Source organism: Gymnoscopelus braueri, assembly GCF_963280865.1.
Source record: "Gymnoscopelus braueri genome assembly, chromosome: 24".
Lineage (NCBI taxonomy): Eukaryota > Metazoa > Chordata > Actinopteri > Myctophiformes > Myctophidae > Gymnoscopelus > Gymnoscopelus braueri.
In genome coordinates this window covers 29467593-29494419 of record NC_137626.1, presented here as the reverse complement: position 1 = coordinate 29494419, position 26827 = coordinate 29467593, and the positions used below count along the sequence as shown (strand labels likewise).

The 26827-nt window shown below is 43.2% G+C and overlaps 1 protein-coding gene across 1 annotated transcript in view; it reads left to right on the top strand.

Moving 5' to 3' along the window:
• LOC308080568 (receptor tyrosine-protein kinase erbB-4-like) overlaps positions 1-26827 on the top strand; it is a gene marked incomplete at its 3' end in the record, with an annotated part of 485532 nt that overhangs the window by 270134 nt on the left and 188571 nt on the right. Inside the window, exon 4 of the mRNA XM_080422462.1 lies at positions 20437-20575. Within this exon, the coding sequence (XP_080278588.1) occupies positions 20437-20575 (139 nt within the window). The remainder of the gene's footprint in view (positions 1-20436; positions 20576-26827) is intronic.

Below are 26827 nucleotides of genomic sequence, written 5' to 3'. Positions count from 1 at the left end.
CATTGAGAAAACAATACTCAGCAGAGATGGGAAAAGTACTACTTTTCCCATCTCTGCTGAGTATTGTTTTCTCAATTCTAAACTTGAATTGTTGAATTTCTTATGAAGAATAAGAAAATAAATATGAAACATTTGTTACCCCATCTCATCACCATATGTCTAGTAGCCTACGACTGTAATGACCATAAAGTAACCTCCTTAATAATAAATGTAATTTGTAATGATAGACACTGTAGTTATAGCATAGACTGAAGTTGGAAAGGCTGTGCCCAGTGCCTGTGTCAGCACCGATCCTGCTGGCGGTGGCACGTGCACCAAACGCACGTGCGCAGTGAACGCACCCAATATTGTCCGATTAATGTTGAGGGGGGGCCTTTGATTTGGTGTAGTTCCACGTCCCTGAGGGGCCTTAATGCGGCCCTGGTTATGGTGGTCCTTGAAATTAAAACGTTTGACAACCACTGTGCTACACTAAATGGAACAGAGCCTTCATTAGTATCATTGGTAACACCTGTGAAGGGAGTAAGGAAGGGGCCCAATTTCTTTCCAAAATGGTTGCTGTCAAAGCAAGCATCAAAACGCGGCACAAAGCGACGCGTTTCGAGCTGGTAGATCTGCTGCTTTTGCTGTTTTTGAATTTGAACCCTTAAAAGTAACAGTTTAGGACATACAGTATGAGGTTTCCACCCGACAGAGACGATATATAGAAACCTCATAGTATCTCCATATTTCAACTGTTTATGTTTTTTTGTAAATTAATGCTCTAATTGTCATACTACACGTGTCGCACAAAAGTAGCAAAATAAATGCAGATCTACAAGCTCACAATGTGTCGCATCACGACGCGTTGTGAGCTTGTAGATCTGGACTTTTTTTTCAAATTTTGGAACGCTTGTGTCTGGGGGTTTTATAAATATTGGAAACACTGAAAACCATTAACGAGAGCTTGTGTGACCAAATAATAACTACATTGGTTTCCCCTCGACTATACAACTGTTTTTATTGCTTTGTCTTATTTTATTTATTGTATTTGTTGTTGTTTTTAAAGGGTGTGCATAATAGAGGATTTAAAGTCTGCCGAGTCAACTAGGGAGGGAAGTTGTTTACCACAGTACCAACCGTTTTATAATCATATTTGAGCCTTTGAAAACTCAAACTCCACATTTTGCTGATTTTCAATTTTTTCCTTTCATCCCCGGAGGGCGAACCGGTTGCATTTCTCTCCGCAGACCTCTTCACACTTGACAACGTAAACATTGCAAAACTGGGGGTCCGAGTTTATTTCCTGTTGCGGTGTTGTGTGAATATCAGTGGCCCGACAGGAAATAAACGTAGGGACGCGGGCAGGCGGTCTTTCTAGCGCCGCAATCCCCACCGACAAGATCTATCATCTTCTCCCCCGATCGGCGGCCATTTATCTCCGACACTTTGTATGCAATCTGCGCGGCCGGTAACGGGTTATTTGTGGCCATTTGCCAGTCATTTTCACTTAGGCTGCTACTTTCTCAGTGCCCACTCTTGCTCTCTCTCTCTCTCTCTCTCTCTCTTTCTCTCTCTCCCTCTCTCTGTCGTTCTCGTCTTTAAAGAGTAAACATGCTGGGAGGCAGCGCACGGCGGAGTAGCACACAATTACACCAAGGGTTTTCGTTTCCCCTCAGGGGAGCGGGAGCCCTGCTTGTTCCGCGTTGCAGGCCGCTACGGCGTTTACATCACAGAGCTGGGGTTCCTTTGTAGACCGCAACACGTGGAGAGAGAGAGAGAGAGAGACACACATTGTGAGAGAGAGAGAAAATGAGATTATGTGAGGAGGAGAGATAAAGAAAGATGGAGACCAGCATAAAGATCAACACGTGAAGGGAGAAGGCCGATACTGACTTCGTTCGCAACGTCGGTGTCGCGCAACAAAAATTGAAGCTCACAGCGCGTTGCATACACAGTCATGCGAGTGAGCATACATTGGGGGGGGGGGGAAGAGAGAGAGAGAGAGAGAGAGAGAGAGAGAGAGAGAGAGAGAGAGCGAGAGAGAGAGATGAGAGAGAGAGAGAGAGAGAGAGAGAGAGAGGAGAGAGAGAGAGAGAGAGAGAGAGGAGAGAGAGAGAGAGAGAGAGGAGAGAGAGAAGAGAGAGAGAGAGAGAGAAGAGAGAGAGAGAGAGAGAGCTAGAGTAGAGAGAGAGGAGGAGAGATAAAGAAAGATAAAGAATGTTTGCGCGTGAGAGAGGTAGAGACGGTAACTCAGAATGTGTTTGCTGGTGGTGTAGTGGGAGAGCCTCATTCTGTGTTGACTATCAAGTCAGGACTCAGTATAGTATACTGTATATTCAAATCGAAACCCTGTATCTCCATTATGTCATCTTTTTTATGTTTTATCATAAATTAATGCCGCATTTTTTTTTTTTTTTAGATTTATTTTGGGGCTTTTATGCCTTTATTGATAGTAGCCTACAGTAGGCTGACAGGAAATGGGGAGAGAGATGGGGAATGACATGCAGCAAAGGCCGTCGGGATCGGGACTCGAACCCGTGACAACGCAGGCTACACTGAGCCTAGGTGGCCTGGACCGCTACGCTGGCAGTCCAGGCCTGAATGCCGTATTTCATACTTCATCGCGTGACAGTGTCACACAAAAGTAGTGAAAATTAGCCAATCTCCAATCTGCAATTTTTGAAAAAGTTTGAGAACTTTTGACATCTTTAGAAAATGTACGCCTAGGCCCAACATAGGTTGAAAGTGATTAAGTGTGTTCGTGGGACAGTGAGGAGGATATAGTACTGTATTCGTAAAACAGTATATATGAACCACCTGGAGGGAAGTGGAGAGTAAGGGGAAGGGAGGGGCTGACAGTGACAGAAATTGATTTCAGGTTCATTCGGAGTTAACTCATGCTAATCACGAGTTTTTGGACACGCACCCCGACAGAGACGATATGTGCCGTATGTACTGCATATGCGTTAGCTCCTATACTGTATGAATTACATATGCATGCAGTATGTACTGCATATGCAGCATCTGGAGGGAAGAGTAGAGTACGAGGGAAAGGGAGATAGTGACTGACAAAAGTTGATTTCAGGTTCATTCTGAGTTAGCTCGTGCTAAGCGCTAACCATGAGTTAGCTCCAGTACTGTAATGTGTCCAATTAGCCAATAATCATTTTTTTACGGCTGTGCGTGCGTGCGTGTGTGTGTGTGTGTGTGTGTGTCCGGAGCTAATCCCTCAAACCGTTGGACTGATCAGCACCACATCTATTGTGCATGCTGCTAGTAGGCTACAAAAGTAAAACAAATATCTAATCACATGATGTTCTATACTTATTGAAATATTTCACTTTTATTTCATAAAGGAAGTCAAAGGGGCTCTGATTGCACTTAAACCTTGCCCACCTTTGGAGTTATGCGTCATAGTAGTCTGAGATCCACGATGGAGCCGTGACGTTTCTACGTGGATCCTGAGATCCACACAATTTCCTACTTTACTTGTGTGTACACATGGATTAAAGTTATTAGTCGCCACGACTGATTTCAGTCATTCGGATTCCATAGAAGTCAGCATGACTATGAGAGCTTGTCACTCTCTAAACAAGATATGACACAGGCATATTATACCAGGTTGCTTATTTCTCTCACTAAACATGGCAACGTTTTTAGATCCCATATTCTGAGAGACATTGAGCCCTCATTGGCTAAAAAAACAGCCAATGAGGAAAAAGTCACGCAAAAGTCGCAGTGTATCTATAGACCAGGTCTGCAACCTGGTAAAAATAGGCCATAGGCCAGTCAGACACACACACACACACACAGACGGACGGACGGATGCGGGAAAAAAAATTGTTGAAAACTTTAGTTACTAGTTACTTTGCAGATTTTGATTATTATTACAAAACATACATTAACCACTTAAGCCCTATATAAACGTTGTCTATTTTAAAAATAGCCGAACTAAGCTACATGTTGTGAGCTTGTAGATCTGCTATTTTCAATTTTGACATAACGTGTGAAATGGGACTTTCTGCATAACAAGTACTTTAACTTTTAATTTAAGTACATTTTTATACCAAACGCCACCTCGTGGCTGAACGGCCACACTAAACTTTCTGATAATTTCAATGGGAGGCGCTAAGAATCTGTGGGCGTCAACTTTGAAAGGCACCCACCGATACCTCTGGATCCCTACGGTGTCCAATAGGCGGCCGTTTGAAGATCGCGCATGAATGAACGGGTAACCACTGTACAAGCTTACAACGCGTCGCAGACGGTTATTCGTTATTTAAGAGTGTTTGAAGTGGTCAAACTAGCGAAAGAATACATACAATACAGCCTCAATCTGCAATTTCTTCTTTCTGGCTGGCTGTATGGCTACCAAAACATCGTAATTATTTTACATATTTTGCTTGTTTGTGAAACACAGTGCTAGTGTGTGTGTGTGTGTGTCGTGAGATCCTATTTAGCTTTTATCCATGTGTACACACACACATACACATCCGTGCATAATGCATGTGTATGCACGCGTGTGTTTTCTGTTGTGCAAAGTTTTCCAGCTCTAGCCTAAACAGTATTCCGTTCACAGTCTCTGCCGCAGTATTCTGGAAGCCTCCTGCTCGCACCTGAAAGAGATTTAACCGTCAGAAGGACTGAATTGAGTTCCTTCTGGTTCCCTCAGACCCTCTGATGGCGACGCAGCACACCGTCGGTCTGACTGTCATGTATAGCGCCTGTGCGTGAAGCTAGCGAGGGTTCTGCAGAGAAAGCCTTTTATACAAGCTCCACACATTTGTTTTGGTTGATATTTTGTTGTTGTGGCCGGGCTGCTGGGGGAAAGATGGATTTACCACTTAATGTTTTCTCCTGCTGGTCTTCTTTCTCTTTTCTCTTATCTTTTCTTTTTCTTCTTTTTTTTTTGGAAGGCTGGATATCGTTGACTGTCAGGTGGTAAACCTTTTATGTCCAAAACTGTAACTTTTCGGAAAAATGGGAAACAAACTAATCACGACGCGCCGCATCGCGACACGTTGTGAGCTTATAGATCGGCTCTTTTTGTGCTAATGCAGTATGACGAAGTATGCCATTTATTAATGAAAGAAACAGTTTAACCCATTAAGACCGGGAACGCATCTGTATCATTTTTTGGATTTCTTTGGGCTATTCAAAAATAGCAGATCTACAAGCTCGTAGCGTGGCACTCGGTGCCGCGCTACGAGCTTGTAGATCTGCTATTTTTGAAAAATCGCGAAAGTGTGTGCACATTTTTGAATATATATTCTTCAAACTGTTTTTTGAAAAAAAAAAATTATGTTGCTACATCAGTGGTGCTCCAACTTTTCCATGTCAAGGACCCCCAAAATGATATGTATTTGGGTGCGGACCCCCATCTCAAAATATGTTGTTCCAGGGACCCCCAGAAGCACAAAGTATTCAGAAATAGCAGATCTACAAGCTCATAGCGCGGCACTATGAGCCTGTATATCTGCTATTATATATATACTAGCCAAAGTATAAAATAATCTAAAATGACAGAGATGCTTTCCCGGCCTTAAAGGGTTAAATATGGAGATGTGAGGTTTCTGCCCGACGACAGCGACGATACGTTACTCGCCTCCTCCCCTCTTTAAGTCTAACTCTCTCTAAAGATGTTTATCGTACGTGGTACGTGCGGAAAATAGACAATAAACGAAACACCCCAGAGCATTATGTAGCTCATGACAGCCTCAAGTAAGTCGAGCATAATCTCTGCAGCTGGCCACAGTTTCTCATATACTGTGTACATTTTCCTCTTTCCGTCTTGCTCCGAAGAGCTGACTTTTGGAAGATAGTTATCCTAATCCAGTGGTTCTCAAACTTTTTGCACGTTGTCAAGGACGCCCAAATTGATATGTATTAGGCCGCGGACCCCCATCTGTAAAGGTTTTGTGCCAGGGACCACCAGAAGAGAAGATTTATGTTAACCACTTAAACCCCAGCGTCCGTGAGAAAATAGCAGATGGACAAGCTCGCAACGCGAAGCGTCGCGAGCTTGACGATCGGCTATTTTCAGCGAAAGCTTTCCCCACAATAACAGAAAACTGAAAAGACACTAGTATTGAGCCCTGAGGGAAAAAAAGTCTATATTATAGATTATTATTATTATTTTTTCAAAAATAGCAGATGTACAAGCTCGAAGCGCGGCACGAAGTGACGCACTGTGAGCTTGTAGATCTGCTATTTTTAAATAGCCAACGTATAAATGGATTATAGATAAAGTGGTTAAAATGATTGTGATGCTATAGTAACCCACTTTTTCTGGTGGTCCCCGGACCCCACTTTCAGAACCACTGCATTATTATTTAGAGCAATAAATAACTTTGTTCCGGGCCCCCCACTCCGTCCCTCACACACGCGCTCGCCATCTCTGTGTCTCAAACGACCTCGCTTTGCTCGTCATCCTATCTCCCGAGTCACACATTTGGGTGGCACTCTGCGAATGTTCACGTCTGGTCACGTCTGAAGAGGGCTCACTCTGAGGGGATGGAGGCAATTTGAGGGTGGGGGGGGGGGCAGGACGCCGTCTGCAACGCCAGCTGTTGATGATGTGTCACTCCGCTGGGCCCGGCTCGCTCTAGCCACAGACCTTATCACCAAAGTGTGGTGTTAAGTAACTAAGTACATCTACTTAAGTATTTCCCATTTTTTTTCCAGTACTTTTACTTCTACTCCACTACATCTCAGAGGCAAATATTGTACTTTTACTCCACTACAATTATTTGAAAACTTTAGTTACTTATTACTTTTCAGATATAAATTATTACATTATAAAACATACATTAACCACTTTAGCCCTATTTTATACCTAGGCTATTTGAAAATAGCCGATCTACACGCTCACAACGCGTCGCATCGCAATGCGTTGTGAGCTTGTAGATCTGCTATTTTCAAACTTGTTAGTACTTTTACTCTTGGTACTTTAAGTACATTTTGTTACCAATATTGTTGTACTTTTACTCAAGTAAATGTTGAATTCCAGACTTTTACTTGTAACAGAGTACTTCTACATGATACTTTTACTTAAGTAACACATTTGAGTACTTTTTCCACCACTGCTTATGCCGCACGCACTGATAAAAAAAATAGAGGCAAAATATCTACTCTCAGAGGCAAATGTTGTACTTTTTACTCCACCTACAATTATATGAAAACTTGTAGATTTGGATTATTATTACAAATAATGCATTAACCACTTCAGCCCTATATATACCTCAGCTATGTGAAAATAGACGATCTAGAAGGTCACAACCTCCCTGGTTAACCCTGTTGTATTAAAGCTGGCTGCAATTTCTCTTTAAGACGCTCCACTGCAGGCTAAATAAAATGTGGGTGGTGGTGGTGGTGGTGGTGGTGGGGGGGGGGTTGCAAGGGGGTTTCTATGAGGCGTTAGTTAGTTCTCTCTGGAGCGGAGGAAGTGATTAATTGGCATTTAAGAGGAAGGCTTTTTTAATGGCAGAGCCTCGACTTAAGTCTTCGGCTGATAGGCCTACAAACGCTGGGCTTTGTCCACTTGACGCGCGCGCCAGGCGTTAAACAGTCTGCATTTCTATAGCACCTTTATCCAAAGGGCTTCACAATGATGCATTGCACTCACCCATTCACACACACACACACACACACACACACACACACACACACACACTGGCAGAGGCAACCCGTGCAAAGGCACCAGCCTGCTAATCGGGAGCAGTTGGTGGCCTGTAATGAAGTACATTTACTTGAGTACTGCACTAAAGTATGTTTTGTTTTTTTGTATCTGTACTTTACTGGAGTGTTTGTGTTTTTGGTTATTATGACTTTCAATTTCAATACTTTAACCTGTAGTTGAGCAGTGGTGGGGAAAAGTACTCAAATGTTTGACTTAAGTAAAAGTATCAATACCGCAATGTAGAAGTACTCTGTTACAAGTAAAAGTCTGGTGTTCAAAATTTACTTGAGTAAAAGTACAAAAGTATTGGTATCAAAATGTACTTAAAGTACCAAAAGTAAAAGTACTGAAATGTTTGAAAATAGCAGATCTACAAGCTAGATCTACAAGCTACAAGCTTGTAGATCGGCTATTTTCAAATAGCCTAGGTATAAAATAGGACTAAAGTGGTTAATGTATGTTATATAATATAATAACTTATATCTGCAAAGTTTTCAAATAATTGTAGTGGAGTAAAAAGTACAATATTTGCCTCTGAGATCTAGTGGAGTAGAAGTAAAAGTATTGAAAATTGGAAATACTCAAGTACAAATACCTCAAAATTGTACTTAAGTACAGTACTTGAGTATATGTACTTAGTTACTTTCCACCACTGTGAGTAATATTTGACCATATTTTCTGTACTTTGACTCACGTACTGGTGTTGAGTACTTTGTCCACCACTGCAAATTCACAATTTCGCCCATTCACACACACACTCACCGGCGGAGGAAACCATGCAAGGCACCAGCCTGCTAATCGGGAGCAGTTAGGGATTCCGTGCCTTGCTCAATGACACAAAGCCAAGAGGAGACGCAGGGATCCAACTGGGTTCGACTCCGGTCTCTATATCAGGCTGCTTGGGAATGATTTTTGATATGTTTCTGGTGAGTTTCTGGTATGTTTCTGGTGTGGCTGGTTCATACCGGTATGAACCAGCCACACTGGATGTTTATCCATGTGTGTGTGTGCGTGTGTTTACGTGTGCATGTGTATGGTGCATGTTTGTGTGTCCCTGAGTGTGGCGTGCACGGGTGTATGACCGCGCACCGTTTGAGTTAGCATATTCACTCCACGTGCGCGCACGCAGGTCCAAATGATTAAACGGTAAATTATTAAACGTGCACATCCCCTCCGCTTGTTCACCCTCTTAAATTTTTTTCCCAGGCTTCTCGGTGCATGTGCAACATGTACACACGCACACGCTCGTGCGCTCGCACACGCACGCATGTACGTATGGAGTTACGCGCTCGGCCCAAGCAAGACAAGGGGCGCGCCCAACCGTGAAGAGAAAGAGTGATCATCTCGTTTCCTCGGTTCTCCCTGCTCAGCAAGTAGCCTCATCACTGGAGTGAGAAACTATATTTCAAAGTTGGAAGGGGAGAGAGAGAGAGAGAGAGAGAGAGAGAGAGAGAGATGGTCTTAATAGAATGTGGAGTGACCTAAATACAAGGCATAAATGGAGTGGTGAGGTACACACCCCCCTGATACAAAACCGCAACAAGGGCTCTGACGAGAAATCATCAGTCGATGACTTGTCATTAGTGTAATTAGAGAGAGATGGAGGCAGAGTGAGTGAAATTGAGAGGGCGATATAGAGAGAGGGAACCTGTGTGTGTGTGTGTGTGTGTGTGTGTGTGTGTGTGTGTGTGTGTGTGTGTGTGTGTGTGTGTGTGTGTGTGTGTGTGTGTGTGTGTGTGTGTGTGTGTGTGTGTGTGTGTGTGTGTGTGTGTGTGTGTGTAGTACTTGCCATTCTTGTGAGGGCCAAATGTCCCCACAAGTATGGTAAAAATAGACGCATTTTTTCCTGGCTCTCACTACTAGAGAAATGGTTGTTTTATGGTTTAAAAAATATATGGGGATTTAGCCTTACAAATATTCAGGTTGCGGTCAGAGTTAGGATTACGCATAGAGGTTAGCATTATGGGGTTATGGTTGGAGTTATGCCTGATTTATACATTATAATTGAATGCTGTGTCACGCACCAGAAAATAGTCGAGCTGCAAGCTTCAATGCCGTCCTAAAATGTTGATGTCCTCGCAAGTAGGCAATAGTAATACAAACGTGTGTGTGTTATAGAGAGAGAGAGAGAGAGAGAGAGAGAGAGAAGCGGGACACGGGGGCTACTGTACATATGGCCACTGATTGGAGCTCACGCCTTTGTGGCCTTGAAAGCTCCTTTAAAATGGAGGCGTTTCAGTCAGCTGAGCAACAGTAAAAGAGGACAGAAGTGAACTTTAATTGGCTTTAGAATGCAACCTAGCATGGCGTTGTGGAGCGCTGTGCGGACACACTTTCTGCTGTGTTATACAGCTGGAAAAGCACATTTCTTCATTTTTCATTCCTTGTCAGGACAAAGGAGCTAGGACGTGTTCCAAATTGTCCCACTACGTTGTTGGACTAGTACTTATATGGCGTAGTACTAGTACAACTGTGTGCCAGCATGGACAGCTCCTGTACAAAGCAAAGGTCCTATCTTCACCCATGTTCATCCTATCTTCATATATTTGGTCCTCACTAATGCTCATTATAAGATAGCTCCATTTCTGTCTGCTCGCGCTGTGTCTCAGAGGTTGGCTCTGGACAGTACAGAAACCTGCCTACCAGTGACATCATCGGTAGGCAGGTTTGGTCATTTCCACCAAACTTTTTATTAACCCATTTAATCCGGGAACGCATCTCTGTCATTTTGGATTTCTTTGGCTATTCAAAAATAGCAGATATACTATGAGCTTGTAGATCTGCTATTTTTTTTTTATCTTGAAAATTTGTGCAAATCTTTGAATATATATATTTCTTTTTTACGCGAACATTTGTTACTCAAATCTTTGCTTCTGGGGGTCCCTGGAACAACAAATTTTACAAATGATCGCTTTGAGAATAAAAAAAAATGCCACACACTCGTAGCCACGATGCGTGGTCGAAACGTTGGTTTCCAAATAAATGGTTTATTTGGAAAAAATAATAAATCCTGCATCGTGGCTACGAGTGTGCAGCCTTTTCCTTTATTCTCATATTTACTTACCAAGGTCAGCAGCACCTCACCAATACTGGTGAGCATCCTCCTCCCTTTTGTTACAAATGATCGCTTTAAAAAAAAATAAGGATTTTTAAAAAATAGCCAAAAGAAATCTAAAATGACAGAGATGCGAGAGCAATATTGCTTCTATTTCAGCATGCTAACTTTCCAGGAAGAGAAAGGCTGTCGTTTCTATTAGCTTGGAATCCCTTCAAAATGTCAGCTGTTGGATGTTACAGGGCCATTACTGCAGTGGCTTTTACCGGCTGTTTGTTGATACTCGCCTGTTTTTCTGCCTTCACTAGAAGGTGTGCTGTTTTTATATATATCTTTTCTCTGTGATTGAATCCTTCCAGACAGTTAGAGTAGCTCAAGGTTGGTGTGTGTGTGTGTGTGTGTGTGTGTGTGTGTGTGTGTGTGTGTGTGTGTGTGTGTGTGTGTGTGTGTGTGTGTGTGTGTGTGTGTGTGTGTGTGTGTGTGTGTGTGTGCGCGCGCGCGCGTCATCATGGCACCGTCTCCCACCATGCAGTCCCACATCAGAAGAAAGTCATGGCCACTTACTTTCCTTTGATCCAACGCTGTGGAAAGAGAAGACGTATGGCTCTGCGGAAGAGGTTGAGAGCCCAGCGTCAACAGAGTATTGTGGTATATACACACATACAGTACAGGGTCAGAGCCCTCGGTGGCAGATATAGCCTTGGATCTATACTGTCACAGTTTTCTTTGACCGAATTCTGTGTTTAAGGTATTGTAAACAAATACGGGCCTCAAACACGCAACTCGGAAATGAAGTGTTTTAATCCCGTCCGTGCCATTGAGCTATTATATCAGTATGTGCCGTACGTCGTGGCGAAGCAGCCGATATTGTACACTCAATGGAAACGAGGAAATACAATGGCATCCGGGCACAGACGGTATTAAAACACCGTTTTAGCTCGTCTCTCAAAGCCAGACGTTGTTGTGAATCGGTAACGGTGTCGAATGCTGAAAGAGAGGAAGAACTTTATCATTGTTTATTTAAGGATCTCTCTTCCTGCAGGGTCCAGACAGCATCATGAGTGGAACATACCAAAATAACGTTATACAAGAAAAAACACGAAACAAGCTGCAAGTCTGTGTACCGAGGCTACAGTAGGACTGACATACCACCACACACTCTCTCTCTCTCTCTCTCTCTCTCTCTCTCTCTCTCCCCCTCTCTCTCTCTCCATCCCTTCTTTCTCCCCCCATTGTCCTCGCATCCGTCTGACTCGAGACAATGGTTTTTATGACTACACTGTGAATCATAGGAGGAGGGGGGGCGGGTCAGACGACTGGGTCGTAGATCTAGCTCCTGTCCCGCCGGAGAGATGGAGGCCTGGAGGAGGAGAGGAGGAGAGCGGGGGGGGAGGGTGGAGCAGTGGTGGAAAGTAACTAAGTACATTTACTCAAGTGCTGTACTTACTACTTAACCATGAACCCTCTATTCTTTAGTAAAACGTTACCTGCGTTGGTCCGCTTTTCTCCGTCTGCACCAAATGTCTTTGGCGCGTCGTGAGCTTGTCGATCGGCTAATTTTCAACGAAAGCTTTCCCCCACAACAACACAAAACGGAAAAAGGCACTAGTATTTAGCCCTGATAAGGACTCCAGTTACCCATATGGGGTTCAAGTGTATTTCAATGCTTTTTGTACCTTCACTCAAGTGAAACGTTGTACAGTATACAGAACTTCAAGAGTATTTCTCCATTGTGCTATTGCTACTTTTTAACCCATTAAAGACCGGGAACACATCCGTGTACATTTTTGAATAGCCAAAGAAATCTTGAAAATACCCCCCAAAAAAGAAATCTTGAATAGCCAAAGAAATCTTAACCCATTAAGACCTGGAACTGTGTAATTTTTTGATTTGAGCTAAAAAGCTTTATTTTACACTTTGGCTATTCAAAAATAGCAGATATACAAGCTCATAGCGCGGCACCGAGTGCCGCGCTACGAGCTTGTAGATCTGCTATTTTTGAAAAATCGTGAAAATCTGTGCAAATCTTTGAATATATATATTTTTAAAGCGAACATTTTTAAATCAAATCTTTGCTTCTGGGGGGTCCCTGGAACAAGATATTTTGATGGGGTCCGTGGCCAAAAACATAATTTTGGGGGTCCTTGACATGAAAAAGATTGAGCACCACTGATACAGAAACATACGTTTTTCAGAAAACTGTTGAGATTTAGGAGACATGTAGAATCGGCTTCAGGTCTCAATGGGTTAAAATGACACAGATGCGTTCCCGGTCTTAATAGGTTAATAAAGTAAAGAATACATCTGAGGGGAGGGGTGGCTGTACAACGGGAGGCGGGGGGGGGTGTGAGGGGGTCCGCCACCCATGAAATGAATGACCTTCATTTACAGATTTGTCGGGGAGGGGATTAGTCATCTGTCTAGCGGTGCTGAGCACGTAGGTGGTGGTGGGTCGGGGTATGGAAGGGGGGGGAGTGCAGCCCGGGACACACGATTACAAAGTGCATTTGGATTGTCAGAGGGAGGCAGGGGGAATTTACTCCAAAAGGAATGCCTCAGTACTACTGTACCGCCGCAAATAGAAAATCCAAAGAGTTGGAACGCTCCGCTATTGTGCACCTGTCATGCCCGCTGTCATATACGCGCTTCACACTGGATTCTAGAAACACAAACGGGAGTATTATGTGGCGGTGTGGGTTTAGGATTGCTGTGGTGTGTGTGTGTGCGTGCGTGTGCGTGTGCGTGTGTGTGTGTGTGTGCGCGCACGAGTGTGCATGCTTGTATTACCATACTTGTGAGGCCCCAAAGTATATTTGAGAAATAGACATTGAGAGGACCGTTTTCCTGGTCCTCAAAAGAATAACAAATGTTGTTTTATGGTTAAAAAAATAGTTTTAGATATAGGTTTACGATTAGAAAACGATTCGAGTTGGGGTTAGGTTTATATTACGCTTAAGCATTCAGGTTAGGTTCAGGGGTCGGGGTTAGAGTTATGCCTGATTTATACAGTATGTTATATGTGAGCTTGAAGCTATTGCAATGTTTTGTCTATTTGCTGTCCCAAAATGTGTAGGTCCTCACAAGTATAATAAAAGTTTAGTGTGTGTGTCTGTGTCCGTGTCCGTGCGTGTGTGAACTCAAACGTCCCTCTGCTTGCAGAATGATGTATGGGCTGTCTGACAGAGTGGACTGAGGCTTTATGATGATGGAGGCATGCAGGTTGTCGCCATCCGCTCACACACACACACACACACACACACACACACACACACACACACACACACACACACACACACACACACACACACACACACACACACACACACACACACACACACACACACACACACACACACCCCACACCCACACCCACACACACACAGCTCTGCCCTGTAACCAAAACACCGCCGGTTTGATGACCTCAGTTTGTTTGTTATGCCCATATTATGATGATATGAGATGTTTGTTCTCCGCACAAATCTCCGTTGTCAAGAAGCGCTTTCTAAAGCTGTTGTAAATGACATCACACACGCCCATGTACAGTATGGAGATCCCCGATGACGGAGAGACGGCGAGGGAAGGAGGAAGAGTGAGAGGGTGAGGGAGGGAGGGGGTGAGGGAAGGAGAAAGCGAGGGGGGAGGAGAAAGGGAGGCTGAGAGAGAGGTTCTCTTTCAAATTGTGCAAATTGTATTATCCATTCAATCCAGGAACCCATCTCTGCCACTTAAGATTTCTTTGGCTATTAAAAAATAGCAGATAAACAAACTCATAGCGCGGCACGTGTGCAAATGTGTGCACATCTTTGAATATATATACATTATTGACTAAAACTTTGCTTCTGAGGGGGGGTAACAAAATATTATGAGATTGGGGGCGTCTGCGGACCAATGCATATCTTTTTGGGTGGTCCTTGACAAGAAAAAAGTTTGAGAATTTGATGCTTTCGCATTTTTCATTGGTTCAAAAATATTGAACCAATGAAAAGCATTAAAAAGCGCTTCTGACAAAACCAGCTAACCCCATTGGATCCTCAAACGTTCTGCTAAACCAACTCCGGTGAGTTAGCTGGTTTTGCTGACTCCAGGCTCCACCTCCTTTTTGACCTCCAACCTCATTGTCAGCTTGGAGGTTCAGCTGTTCTTATCAATGATGAACAAAACCTCTGTTCCCGGATTGAACGGGTTATTAGAAAGTGTAACTGCCATTGACGACTGAATGTTCCCCACGGGATGAATAAATAGTATTCTATCTGTAGGCTGCAGGTAGCTCTATGTTAAAGATGTGTTTTTGATTACAACGGTTCCTCTTAAAAGTGCTGGGCTGTGGTACCTTTGGTTCCAAGAATGCAAGAATAGTGAATGGAACCGTAGTTATTTTTGGTGGGAAAAAGTGCCAAAGTGACATGTTGTCAGCACAATATAGCCAGCACAATGACCCCAGCAATGCCAGGCAAGCTGATAACACAGAGCCAAGCGCCACATTTTCTGTATACAGTAAGTGTGTGTGTGTACAGTATGTGTATTATCAGCACAAAACTTTATTATTGGAAACTGTGACTGCCATTGACGACTGAATTTTCTTTTTCTAATTGTAAACCTATGTCTAAAACTGTCGACCATGACATCTTGCTCGACCACCTTCACTCCACTATCGGACTCAGCAATACAGCACTACACTGGTTCAAATCATAGGACAGAGAGTACGTCTCCCTGGGAGTTTCTAAATCTCGCACCAAGCCTGTCACCTGTGGCGTTCCCCCAGGGATCTGTCCTCGGCCCCACTCTGTTCACCCTGTACCTACTGTACTACCCCTTTGGCCGTGACATGGAATATCTTTCCACTGCTATGCTGATGACACACAACTGTATATAAAAAACAACCCAACCTCCTCTGCCACTCTGTCATCGTCATCATCCTCATCATGACCACCACCGCTTACAGACCCAGTTACAGACCTTTAAGGGGTCCATTTGGTTCCAAACTATCACTAATTTTGCTGGGACCCCCCCCCCCCCCAGAACTCCCCGTATACACTGGTGTATAGCTTTTGCAAGAAGCGGAAACGAGTAATTGATCAGATCCCTCAAATGATCCATACCCCCCCACCCCCCCTACATTCCATAGTGGTATCACAGCACAACTCTGCAGTATATCAATACATCAGGGCCCATATGAATATTGCTCCCACAGCGGATGCTTTGGCTTATCTGGCTGCTATTGTTAAATTACACAAAGAGCATGCTGACTGTGCGTGCCGGGGGTGCCGTTGCGGCGTGCCGTGCACGCCATCTGAATAGACCTCAGCCTGTCCCCCCCTTTTCTTTTTCTTTCTCTCGTCCGCATGCCATCCATATAAAATGTAGAGCGTCCCCCCTTCTGATAAATCGCCCGTCGAGACGGGAACATGATTACATGAAGTACGCGTCGCGCGGCGGTGTCATGACTAAGAGGGGCTGCTGAATGAATGGATGTCCCCCCCCACGTCTCACACCAAGGACCACTTCCTTAATCACAGAGGAGTCGGATGCACACGTGATTAGCGGGTGGCGGAAAGTAACTTAAGTACGTTTACTTGAGTGCCGTGCTTTTATTTAGGTACAATTTTGAGGCACTTTACTTGAGTATTTCCTTTTCTTGATACTTCATTCTTCTACCAATGGCCCCCTTCCCTCCAACACCCACCCATACACATTCTGTGCTGATAACAATCCGCTGATGAAGAGCATTTCGTCGCTGTCAGGCGGAAACCTATTTCATTATGTCATCTTTTTGTTTTTTTTCCCTATTTTGTACTTCATCGTATGAAAGGGACAGTAACAGTAGCAAAAAATAGCCAATCTACAAGCTCACATGACAATTGAAAAGTAACGGTTTTGGATGTTACTGTCACAGTCTGCCTCTCCACACCACTTCGGCCACTCCCACATTCCATTCCTGCTCTCAGTCCTAGTTACACACCTGTCCCCACTCCCTCATCAGCCCAGCAGTGCCTTGCCCATTACCAACACCTGTGAACACTTCTCTAATCAACCTGCTGCTCATTCCACACTTTCATTGTCAGTACATATACATTGTGTTCCTGTATTCTGCCTTGGGCTTTCGTGTTCACTTTTGAAAGGTTTGCACTTCCTGTTTAATGTTTGTTATGACTATGTTTGGCTGTAAGGTAGGTAGATAGGTAGGTACTTTATTCATCCCTGAGGGGAAATTAAGGAAAGTAAGCTTAATCTTTGCTTAATAAATCTGTGAATTGACACTATTCTGCTTGTGGCTCTGCATTCGGGTTCAGTCATTCTGCTACCGTGACAGTTACAAGGTTTAACACCAGTCAGTGACGATATCGTTCATATATTAATCCTCCCCTGACTTCACCTTTTCACTAATCCGGCTCTGATCTGGACATCATCATCCTTCTTTCTTTTCTAAGCGGAATTTAATTCATCCCGACAAGTCCTTTCATGGAGTCTGGGCCGGAGGATATTGGACGAACTGGTGGTGCTTCATATATTTGACTCGTTCAATGAGAAGTGTAATATAGCACTTGCTGTCGGGGGCTGGAAAGCTTGTCCAAAAAACGGTTACTTTTCAGGATATTGAACCAAATAACCTGTTTTCCAATGGATTCCCCACCACTCCCCCCCCCCCCCCCCCCCCCCCCCCGGCAACACAGACGGCCTCGCTCTCCGTCGTTTCCTCTTTTCTGATACGGGTGTCCTAACCGCACACACACACACACAAAATCACGCATCACTTCATTTCCCGTCCTTGTCCCCCAAAGCTAGGATTAAGGAGTGGTTGTGTGAGAGGGATTAAGGGTTTTATCGTTCTCCTAACGTGTGGTGGAGGCATCTGTCGAGGGCACCGGTCATTGAAAAAAAGAAACATATTCTCATTATTATTAATACCCAAATATATCCCAGACGAGACGCCCGGGCCCCTCCTCTGTCATCTGTCTGTGTCAGCTCTCTCTGTGTGTGAGCACAGCTATACTGTATGTGGAGGAGGTCAACATGAGACATGATCCTTTTTTGAGAACTGATGTGATAATGCTCTCAGTTCTCTTGCTGTCCAGGACAATAACAATAATAACCTAAATTATTTGGTTCATTGTCCAATACTGTTATTAAAAAAGAAGCAAGTGGCATTGGACCACTGCCGTAGCGGTCCAGGCACCTGACAGCGCGTCGCGGGCTTGAGTCCCGATACCGACGGCCTTTGCTGCATGTCGCTCCTCATCTCTCTCCCCATTTCCTGTCAGACTACTCTCCTATCAATAAAGGCACAAAAGCCAGAAAAGTCATCTTTAAAAAAAAGAAAAGAAGCAAGCAGGGATCAGTGATTACGTTAGATTTTGTTTCTCTCGGAGAGAAACCTTGTGTCTCCATATTTCAAGTTTTTTGGTCAATTAATGACCTACCTCATCATACAAAAGTGTTACTGCTATTTTTGCGTGGTTAAGAGTGTCTGTGGGTTCTTGTAAAAAATGTACTGATGAAAAGCATTAACAGGTGCTTCTGATAAAATAACAACTGCAGTGGATCCATTGGAACACAAGTTATTTTATCCCGTTTCCTGAAAAGTTACGCTTTTGGACATGTTTCCTACCCGACAGCGAGGATTTGAACAGATCTTGTGAAAAAGCATAAGGAATCTACTGCAGGCTTAGGTTTTAATAACTTCATTATAGGTTTCCTGTACGTAGGCACTTCGTCGATGTACCTCGTTGAAGCTTTAGGCCATGCTGACATGGCAAAAAAGAATCCGGGAGGGGGGGGGGTTAAATTAGTACTATGGGTTTTTAGCTGCACTCGTTTTAATGTGTTTCACTTTGCCCGTAACTAAGGATTAATTACTGAAAAAATAAATAAATAAATACAGTAAAGGATTCCGTGTCCTCCGGTGCCCTTAACTCATTCACCGACGAGCACAAATTAACCACTTATAGCACTTCACCCATTTTCAACCCTATCTTTGCATAATTGGTCCTCACTAATGCTTATTACAATATGGCACGATTTATCATCTACTTACTCTGCGTCTCATTGGTGGGCTTTGGGCAGTTTAGAAACCTGCCTTCCGGTGACATCATCGATGGGGATTCCAAGTTAAAAAGCTTAGAAATGTTGTTTCCTCTGCGTCATCAGTGCCCTTACCCTAGGTGGGGTTGGCGGAAGGGCCTTTCTGTGTGGAGTTTGCATGTTCTCCCCGTGTCCCCTAGGGTAGGTACCCTCACAAAAAACATGGGTAATCCTGTTCTCTATACTGCCTCCCCCTGGTCAGCCGGGGCGCCTGATGGTTGGAATAACGTGTTCCTTCCACGCGCTATGTCCCACCGGGGAAACTCCCCGCTGTCAGGTGATAAGAAGCGGCCTGCTCACTCCTCATGCATTGAAGGAAGCATGAGCTCAGTTTCGAGACTCTCCCCAGGCGGGCAGAGGGGGAGTAGCGCCCAGGATCACAGCTTAGGCAATAAAAATCGTAGGATAAGAACATTTAAGGGAAAAAAATAAATGTTGTTTGTAATGACCAAACCTGCCTACGCATGATGTCACTGGTAGGCAGGTTTCTGAGCTGTCCACAGCCCTCCTCTGAGACACAGAGGGAGTAGACAGAAATGGCACTATTTTATAATAAGCATTAGTGAGGGCCCATTATATGAAGATAAGGTTGAAAAATGGGTGAAGTACTCCTTTAAACCTATTATATATTTAACTGACTGGAGTCCCCCAGGACCAAAACGCGATGCGTTGTAAGCTTGTAAATCGGCCATGTTCACCAAATACTCACCCCTGAATAGGGAGTCTAGTCAAGTCATTAAACTATACAATATGTGTTATGTTAATTATGATGAAATTCCTGTTTACAGTTTTCCAGACCTCCATGCCTTTTTTTCTGTCTCTTTTTGGTGAATTGATGTCTCCTTTATGGAACATCAATGGGCCTCCGTCGTGGCATTGAATCCCCGCGTACATTTGTCAATAGTATTTATCTTGATGTGGAGGTTCGCCGGCGGGGGTATATACTGCATGCAGCGCGCCCGCTCGCACATAAAGGGACGGACGGGGGGTTCACCTTGAGCGTATTGATTTTCTGTCACGGCTCTCCTTGTAATATCTATCCACAGCCATGTCCATGTCCAGTCATATCGTTTTTTGTTTTTTTTCCTTCTTTTTTTCTTATCTGGAGAGGGACTCTTCTCTCTTGCTTTCGGTTCTGTTTGAGGATGCCCTGTGGTTTATGTCCTTCTGTCTTGTCAACTTCATGCATTCACATTCTTATGTTTAACTATGTCATGTTTTTAAATCATTATTTTATCTTTAAATTGTTTTATTCTTATACAGTTTATTTTGATTTACTTGTTTTAAACTTGATTTAAAGGGATAGTTCACCCCCCAAATCACTTTTTTTCTATCGATTACCCCATGGAGACTTGAATTCAAGGATATTTTTTCGTTTTTGTCGCATTCCTAGCCAATAATTTGATGACCGGCCATGAACTGTTGCCGGTCATCAAATCCGCCTACTGGTCCGCTGATCATCAAATTGTTGGCTTAGTAATACGACAAAAAAAAATGGGGTGACTAATTGATACAAAAAATCTATTTTTGGGGTGAACTATCCCTTTAATACGGCTATCATGTTGTTGCTGGTCATCCCTGATTGGAAAAGCACCTTTGGGTCAACTGTTGTTTTTTTCCCCCTCTCTCTGTGTGTGAGCAGAGATCCTGAACGGCGGCGTGTACGTGGACCAGAACAAGTTCCTGTGCCACGCAGACACCATCCACTGGAGGGACATCATCAAGAACCCCCAGGCTGAGCTGCTGGTGGTCCCGTCCAACAACAGCAACCTGGGCTGTACGTATACACACACACACACACACACACCCCTAGCGAAGGGGGGAAGGCTCGAACATTAACCCATTCAATCCGGGAAAGCATCTCTGTCATTTTAGATGTCTTTGGCTATTCAAAAATAGCATATCTATAAGCTCATAGCGCGGCACCGAGTGCCGCGCTATGAGCTTGTAGATCTGCTATTTTCAGAAAAATCGTGAACATTAAATGTTGTGCAAATCTTTGAATATAATATTTTTTTAAAGCAAACATTTGTAAAATATTTTGTTCCAGGTACCCCCTGAAGCAAAAAAAAAATGTGAAAAAATGAGGGGTCATCCCTAGGTTAGGGTTAGGGTTAGGTAAGCGGGGAACATAGAACCCGGGGAACATAGACACGCTCCCGAAAATTATGTTTCAAAAACTTTGTTTTCAAAGATTTGCACAAATATTCAAGATTTTAATGTTTCAAAATTGAGGCCAAAACGTAGTTTTTTTACCGCTCTTTGGGAGCATTAAAGGTTTCATGACATTCAGTTTTACAACACATTAAAAATCTTTGTCATGGTCCTTCAAACGTGTATAAAAAGTTTTTACTGAAAATTCCACTCTAGTGAGCCATTGCAGGTGTTTTTCTCTCACATTTCTAAAGCCTTTTCAACTGCAATGAAAAAAGATATCTTTGCCTGCAGGTGTCGCTGTTGAGGGATTTTGCCTGTCAATCATCACCTCTGCTCCGCCGCCCCCCCAAAGGAAAGGATAGGGGAGGGGAGGGGCGAGGAGGAGAGTGGGTGGGATTAATGGCCTGTGACTTCACTATCCAAGGGCCAATCTCAGATTACTTTTCAGCCTAATTATTCAGAAAACCCCAGACCACAGAAAATCCACTGAATATTCAAAGTTCAGTTTTTTTGTGTGTAATTGAGGTCATAAAACCCCCCAAAAAACATAAAAAATACAAAAAGTGAAAATGAATGTCATAGAACCTTTAAGGTGGTGTGCTGACCTTCTCTTTCTTTACAGTTTATCCATTCTGATCCAGCACCCGTCGAAACGTTGGGATGTGCGTGTCACCTCTTGACATCTCTTATATTAAAAAAAATACAAAACAATAAAAACAAAGCTGAGGTGAAGCTGACAGCTGTTTTTTTTAAGCTGTCCACTTAATTCCCCTGGTAAAACACCCCCCCCCCCCCCCCCCACATCAGTCCATGCAGCCCCTCAGCTGGACGTAGCGGGACGACGTAGCCGCACTCAGATCAAGGTCAAGGTTAACTTTATTATCCCGGAGGGGCAATTTGTGTCAGAGCCCGGGCAGTAAATCGTCAACAATAAAACTCGCAAACAAAACAATTACATCTCGTTGTCCTCTCTCTCTCTCTCTCTCTCTCTCTCTCTCTCTCTTGGCTCCTCGCAGGGTTCAATTTGTAGAATAAAATAAAATAACAGAGGTTAGGATAATTAACGTACACTTTAAAATGTATTGTGATATTATCAAACGTCAATGTCAAATATATCAGACGGTCTACGTTTTCCCAAAAAGGAAATGCATGCATTTAATTCAGTCTGACCGGAAGCACGGATAAAACATATCCATATTAAAATGAATGACCAGAGGTGGGGGGTATCAAAAGCCAGAGGCATGGATATCCCTCCCCCCCCCCCCCCCCAGCAAATGGAATGCTGGCTCCTCTTATCTGCGACCAGTGGTGGAAGAAGTACTCAGATATTTTACAGGAAATCTATAATGAAGTTATTAAAACCTATTTTAATTTTAAGTAAAAGTAGCACTGCCACAATATTAGAATACTCTGTTACAAGTAAAAGGCCTGTGTTCAAAAATGTTACTTGAGTAAAAGAACATAAGTATTGGCATCAAAATATACTTAAAGTACCAAAAGTAAAAGTACTAAAATGTTTGAAAATACCAGAACTACGAGCTTGTAGATCGGCTATTTTCAAATAGCCTAGGTATAAAATAGGGCTAAAGTGGTTAATGTATGTTTTATAATGTAATGATTTATATCTGCAAAGTAATTATTAACTAAAGTTTTCAAATAATTGTAGTGGAGTAAAAGTACATAATTTGCCCCTGAGATGTAGTGGAGTAGAAGTAGAAGTATTGTAAATTAGAAATACACCAATAAAGTAAAAGTACAGTACTTGAGTAAATGTACTTAGTTACTTTACACCACTGTCTGCGACCCAAAGGAAGTATCCTGAACTCACTGAACAGGCGGTGGCTGTAGCATCAGCATGAACAGACTGAGCCTTTTTCGTATAACTCTGACTTTACAGTTGAGAGAGGTCCTTCATATTTTGTGGCTGCAATTTTACGGCACATGTTCTGACAATTATCTTCCAACCTGGTCCTGTTCTTGAAAGTAAATGACCCAAACATAGTGAATAAAAGAGAAGGTTAGAGAACAGACGCAATAAAACAAGTATAAAACATCCTTTTAAAGGTGGTGTCAACATGACAAAACTTCTAAGCTTCCAGCGCAAGTGCTGTACAGCAGGGGTTTTCAACTGATTTTGACCCCGGGACTACCATCCGGACTAAGAGCAACCTGGGGATCAGAGGAACCTGGGGGTACCACTATTGTGTACCGATATATGCGTTTTCACCAAAAGTCAACTAATTGTCAGGTAACAACATCACATATCTAATCAAATAAAATAGCTATAATATTAATATAATATCTAATAAAATGCAGTGATGTTGTTAGGTTTTCAATGAAGTGCAGAGTGAATGAAGAGTCCTGTGACTCACTGGCGAGTCCCACTAATCTTAGATTAGATGTGGGCCTATTTGACAGTGCAGAAGCATAATTGTTTTGATGCCTATAACATTAACGAGCGTCAACAAGCGTCAGCTGGACACAGACACGCGCACCTGCCCTCTGCAGAGCTCTAATTTGAAAGTGACTGGAGTCTGTCTCATTTCTCTGCAAAAGCTGTCGAATATGATGGAATATGATTAAGGATTACTGTGATTATGGTAAGCTCACATTTCATATCACACACACACACACACACCATACAGTAAGAACTCCTGTAACTTATAAAAAAAAAAAAAAAGTACTACATTTCTGAATGCATGGCCAGGGACCACCTGCAATACCTCCGCGGACCACCGGTTGAAAACCCCTGCTGTACAGTACGGACGTAACGTGCTGAATGGGCATTTGCTCAGACAACATCAGTGTTTGGTTCAAAAGATAACTTGGCGTCGATTATTGTTCCCAAATACTGGTGACAGTCTGGCTGACAATCACGGCAGGAGGGATAGTAGTGGAAGGCTTTCTCCCTAAAATCAATTTTTCATTTCTTCGTCTCAGCTGCATGCATTTGAGGGAAAGCTTTCGCCAAAATCCTTCACCACTGGACCATGGTCAGAATGTCATAACTGTCAACAGGAGAAAGTTGAAAGATTCTTAGTTTTTTTGTACAGTAGGCTATAATGTTTCTTTCTTTTCTTTTCTTTTTTGCGGTGGGGGGATTAAGGGCCTTCGACATCAAAATGCTTATGTGGTGGGAATAAGTGCATGAAACCATTGTGTAATAATGTGCATGATGCGATCTGAGAAAATGTCTTGAATTTCTCGGGACACTGCTGAGATCAGTGCTAAGACTGTGATTGGACCCTGTGCCCCATCATACCATCAAAGCCATGCAAAATCAGAGAGCCATTCAAAGAGCCCTTTATTATTTTTAAAAGGGAACTATATACCCTAGGCTACGTTTGTGCTACAGTTTGCTGCCATCTAAAGATTAGAAAGTATCTAAAGGACTGTGTTGCGCTTTGGACGCTGTGATGTAAGCAACACAGCGGCAGCTTACAAAATTAAAGCTGCAATCCAAAAGTTTTTTTAATTAAACTTTATTTTAACCAATCTGTATGGTAGAGTATGTTAACCCATTTAGACCGGGAACGCATCTGTGTGTAATTTTTTTAGATTTCTAGATTTTATGATTATTTTTAGATTTTGTAATTTTTTTGATTTCTTTAGCTTTTTAGTTTTTTTTTAGATTGTTATTTTATATTAATTTATTTGGGCTATTCCAAAAATAGCAGATCTACAAGCTCATACGAGCTTGTAGATCTTTTTTTTTGGAAAAGAATCGTGAAAATGTTTGCAAATCTTTGAATTTATATATATACATTTTTAACTCAAATCTTTGAATCTGGGGGTGTCCCTGGAACAAAATATTTTGAGATGGGAGAGGGGGTTTGCAGCCAAATAAATACATTACGTTTTGGGGTTTCTTGACATGGAAAACGTTTGAGAACCTCTTAAAAACTGTATTTAGAAGACATAGCAGGGCCGTGGGAAGACGGGTGCTGTATGAGCATGCATGCACGTGCACGTTTCTGGGATTATTTTGTTAATTTATTTCGGTTAATTCGGTTCCAGAACACTTATTGCACTAAATCCCCCCCAAATAACGACCTACAACAACAGGCACATTATGCAACATTTTTCTTTATTATTATTTTTTAATATATCTTTTTAATTTTTCATACTTTATTTTCAGGGGGTGCTGCAGCCCCCTCAGCACCCCCACTTCCCACGGCTATGTATGTGGGTAAAGTGATGATAATATAAGGACACATTCAAGTATCTGACAATGTATGAATTACTAGCCTGGCATGGCCAGACTAATATCACTGTGTAGATATGAGTCTGGAAACTCTGTGTGGAACCTGCATTTCCAAGGAGCAGATAAAACAAATGTCTCTGGTGATAAACCCGCCCCATATTCTGGCCATGTCAATATAGTATATATATATTTTTTTTTAAACTACAAGCTCACAACGTGTCGCATTACGATGCAGGCCATGGGACCCCCTAGCTGAGAGAGAGATGAAGCAGGGACCCCCTCTATATTGTATAAAATTGTGTTTCAGATAAACTTGTGCTGCTCTTTTTTTCCCCCACTACACCTATAACTCCTTGCCAAAAATAGCCGATCTACGAGCCGATCTCTCGCGCTGCGAGGCGTTGTGAGCTTGTAGATCTGCTATTTTTGGCTAAAGTTCTCCTCAGAAAAGGGATACCAGGGTTCAAGTGGTTAATGTAAAAAAAACAAAATCATATGACACAAAGATTTGGCGGACCCCTGTAGTAACTCTGAGGACCCCCTGTCTGTCTGTCTGCTGTGTAGAGCCTGTCTCTCTGCTGTGTAGAGCCTGTCTCTCTGCTGTGTAGAGCCTGTCTCTCTGCTGTGTAGAGCCTGTCTGTCTGCAGCGTAGAGCCTGTCTATCTGCTGTGTAGAGCCTGTCTGTCTGCTGTGTAGAGCCTGTCTGTCTGCTGTGTAGAGCCTGTCTTGCTGGGGTTGCTATGATGATCAATTTACCATATTAGGGACATCAACAGGCATCGATTTCCTTGATTGCCTAGCCCAACCCATCAGCGGATTGGTCAAACTTTGCTTGACACTTGTGCCACTGAACCAATATAAGTGGTAGAGCACACTTTAGGACTCCATTCTGTTACACAACAAGACTTGAAGAATCTAATTTGATCCTGGAGGAGCTGTTGTGACAAATGTCTTACTGGACGCTGCATCTGAACACATTACCAGTGTTAGATGGTCATGCAGCTGCTGCTGCCGTGGGAGACGAAGTCTACACATTTGGAGGGTACCGTAACATCGACAAGGATCAGATTGATGTTCACATCTTCAACACAGTGGCTTTACGCTGGAGGAAGTTGACCCCAGTGACAACTGGAAGAGGAGAATGTCACCTTGAGGTTCCATCCAATGGCAGCGGCGGCCACACAGCTGTGCTGATAGAATATATGATCTACATCTGGGGGGGTTATAAATATGACACAAGGAAATACTGCAACGTGCTGTATGCATTTGATGTCGACGCCCACAGATGGTTCAAGCCCAAGGTTTCTGGAACTGTTCCAGAAAGGAGGATCAACCACACAGCCTGTGTCTTGGGGAAGGTCATGTGTGTCCATGGAGGACACAATGGGACTGTATACTATAAAGACATGTACAAGTTGGACACCACCACACTGGTCTGGGCTTTAATTAACACCAGAGGCACTCCACCTCCTGCTTCTGCATGTCACTCTGCCACCATCATCGGGACAAAGATGTTTGTATTTGGGGGCGGAGCCTCCTCTAGCAAGAACATCAGAGTGTTTGACACAGAGACCAACTGCTGGCTGAACACACCTTCTGCACAGCTTCTTCCAAGAGAACGCTTTTGTCATTCAGCCTTTACCTACAATGGAGAGCTGTACATATTTGGTGG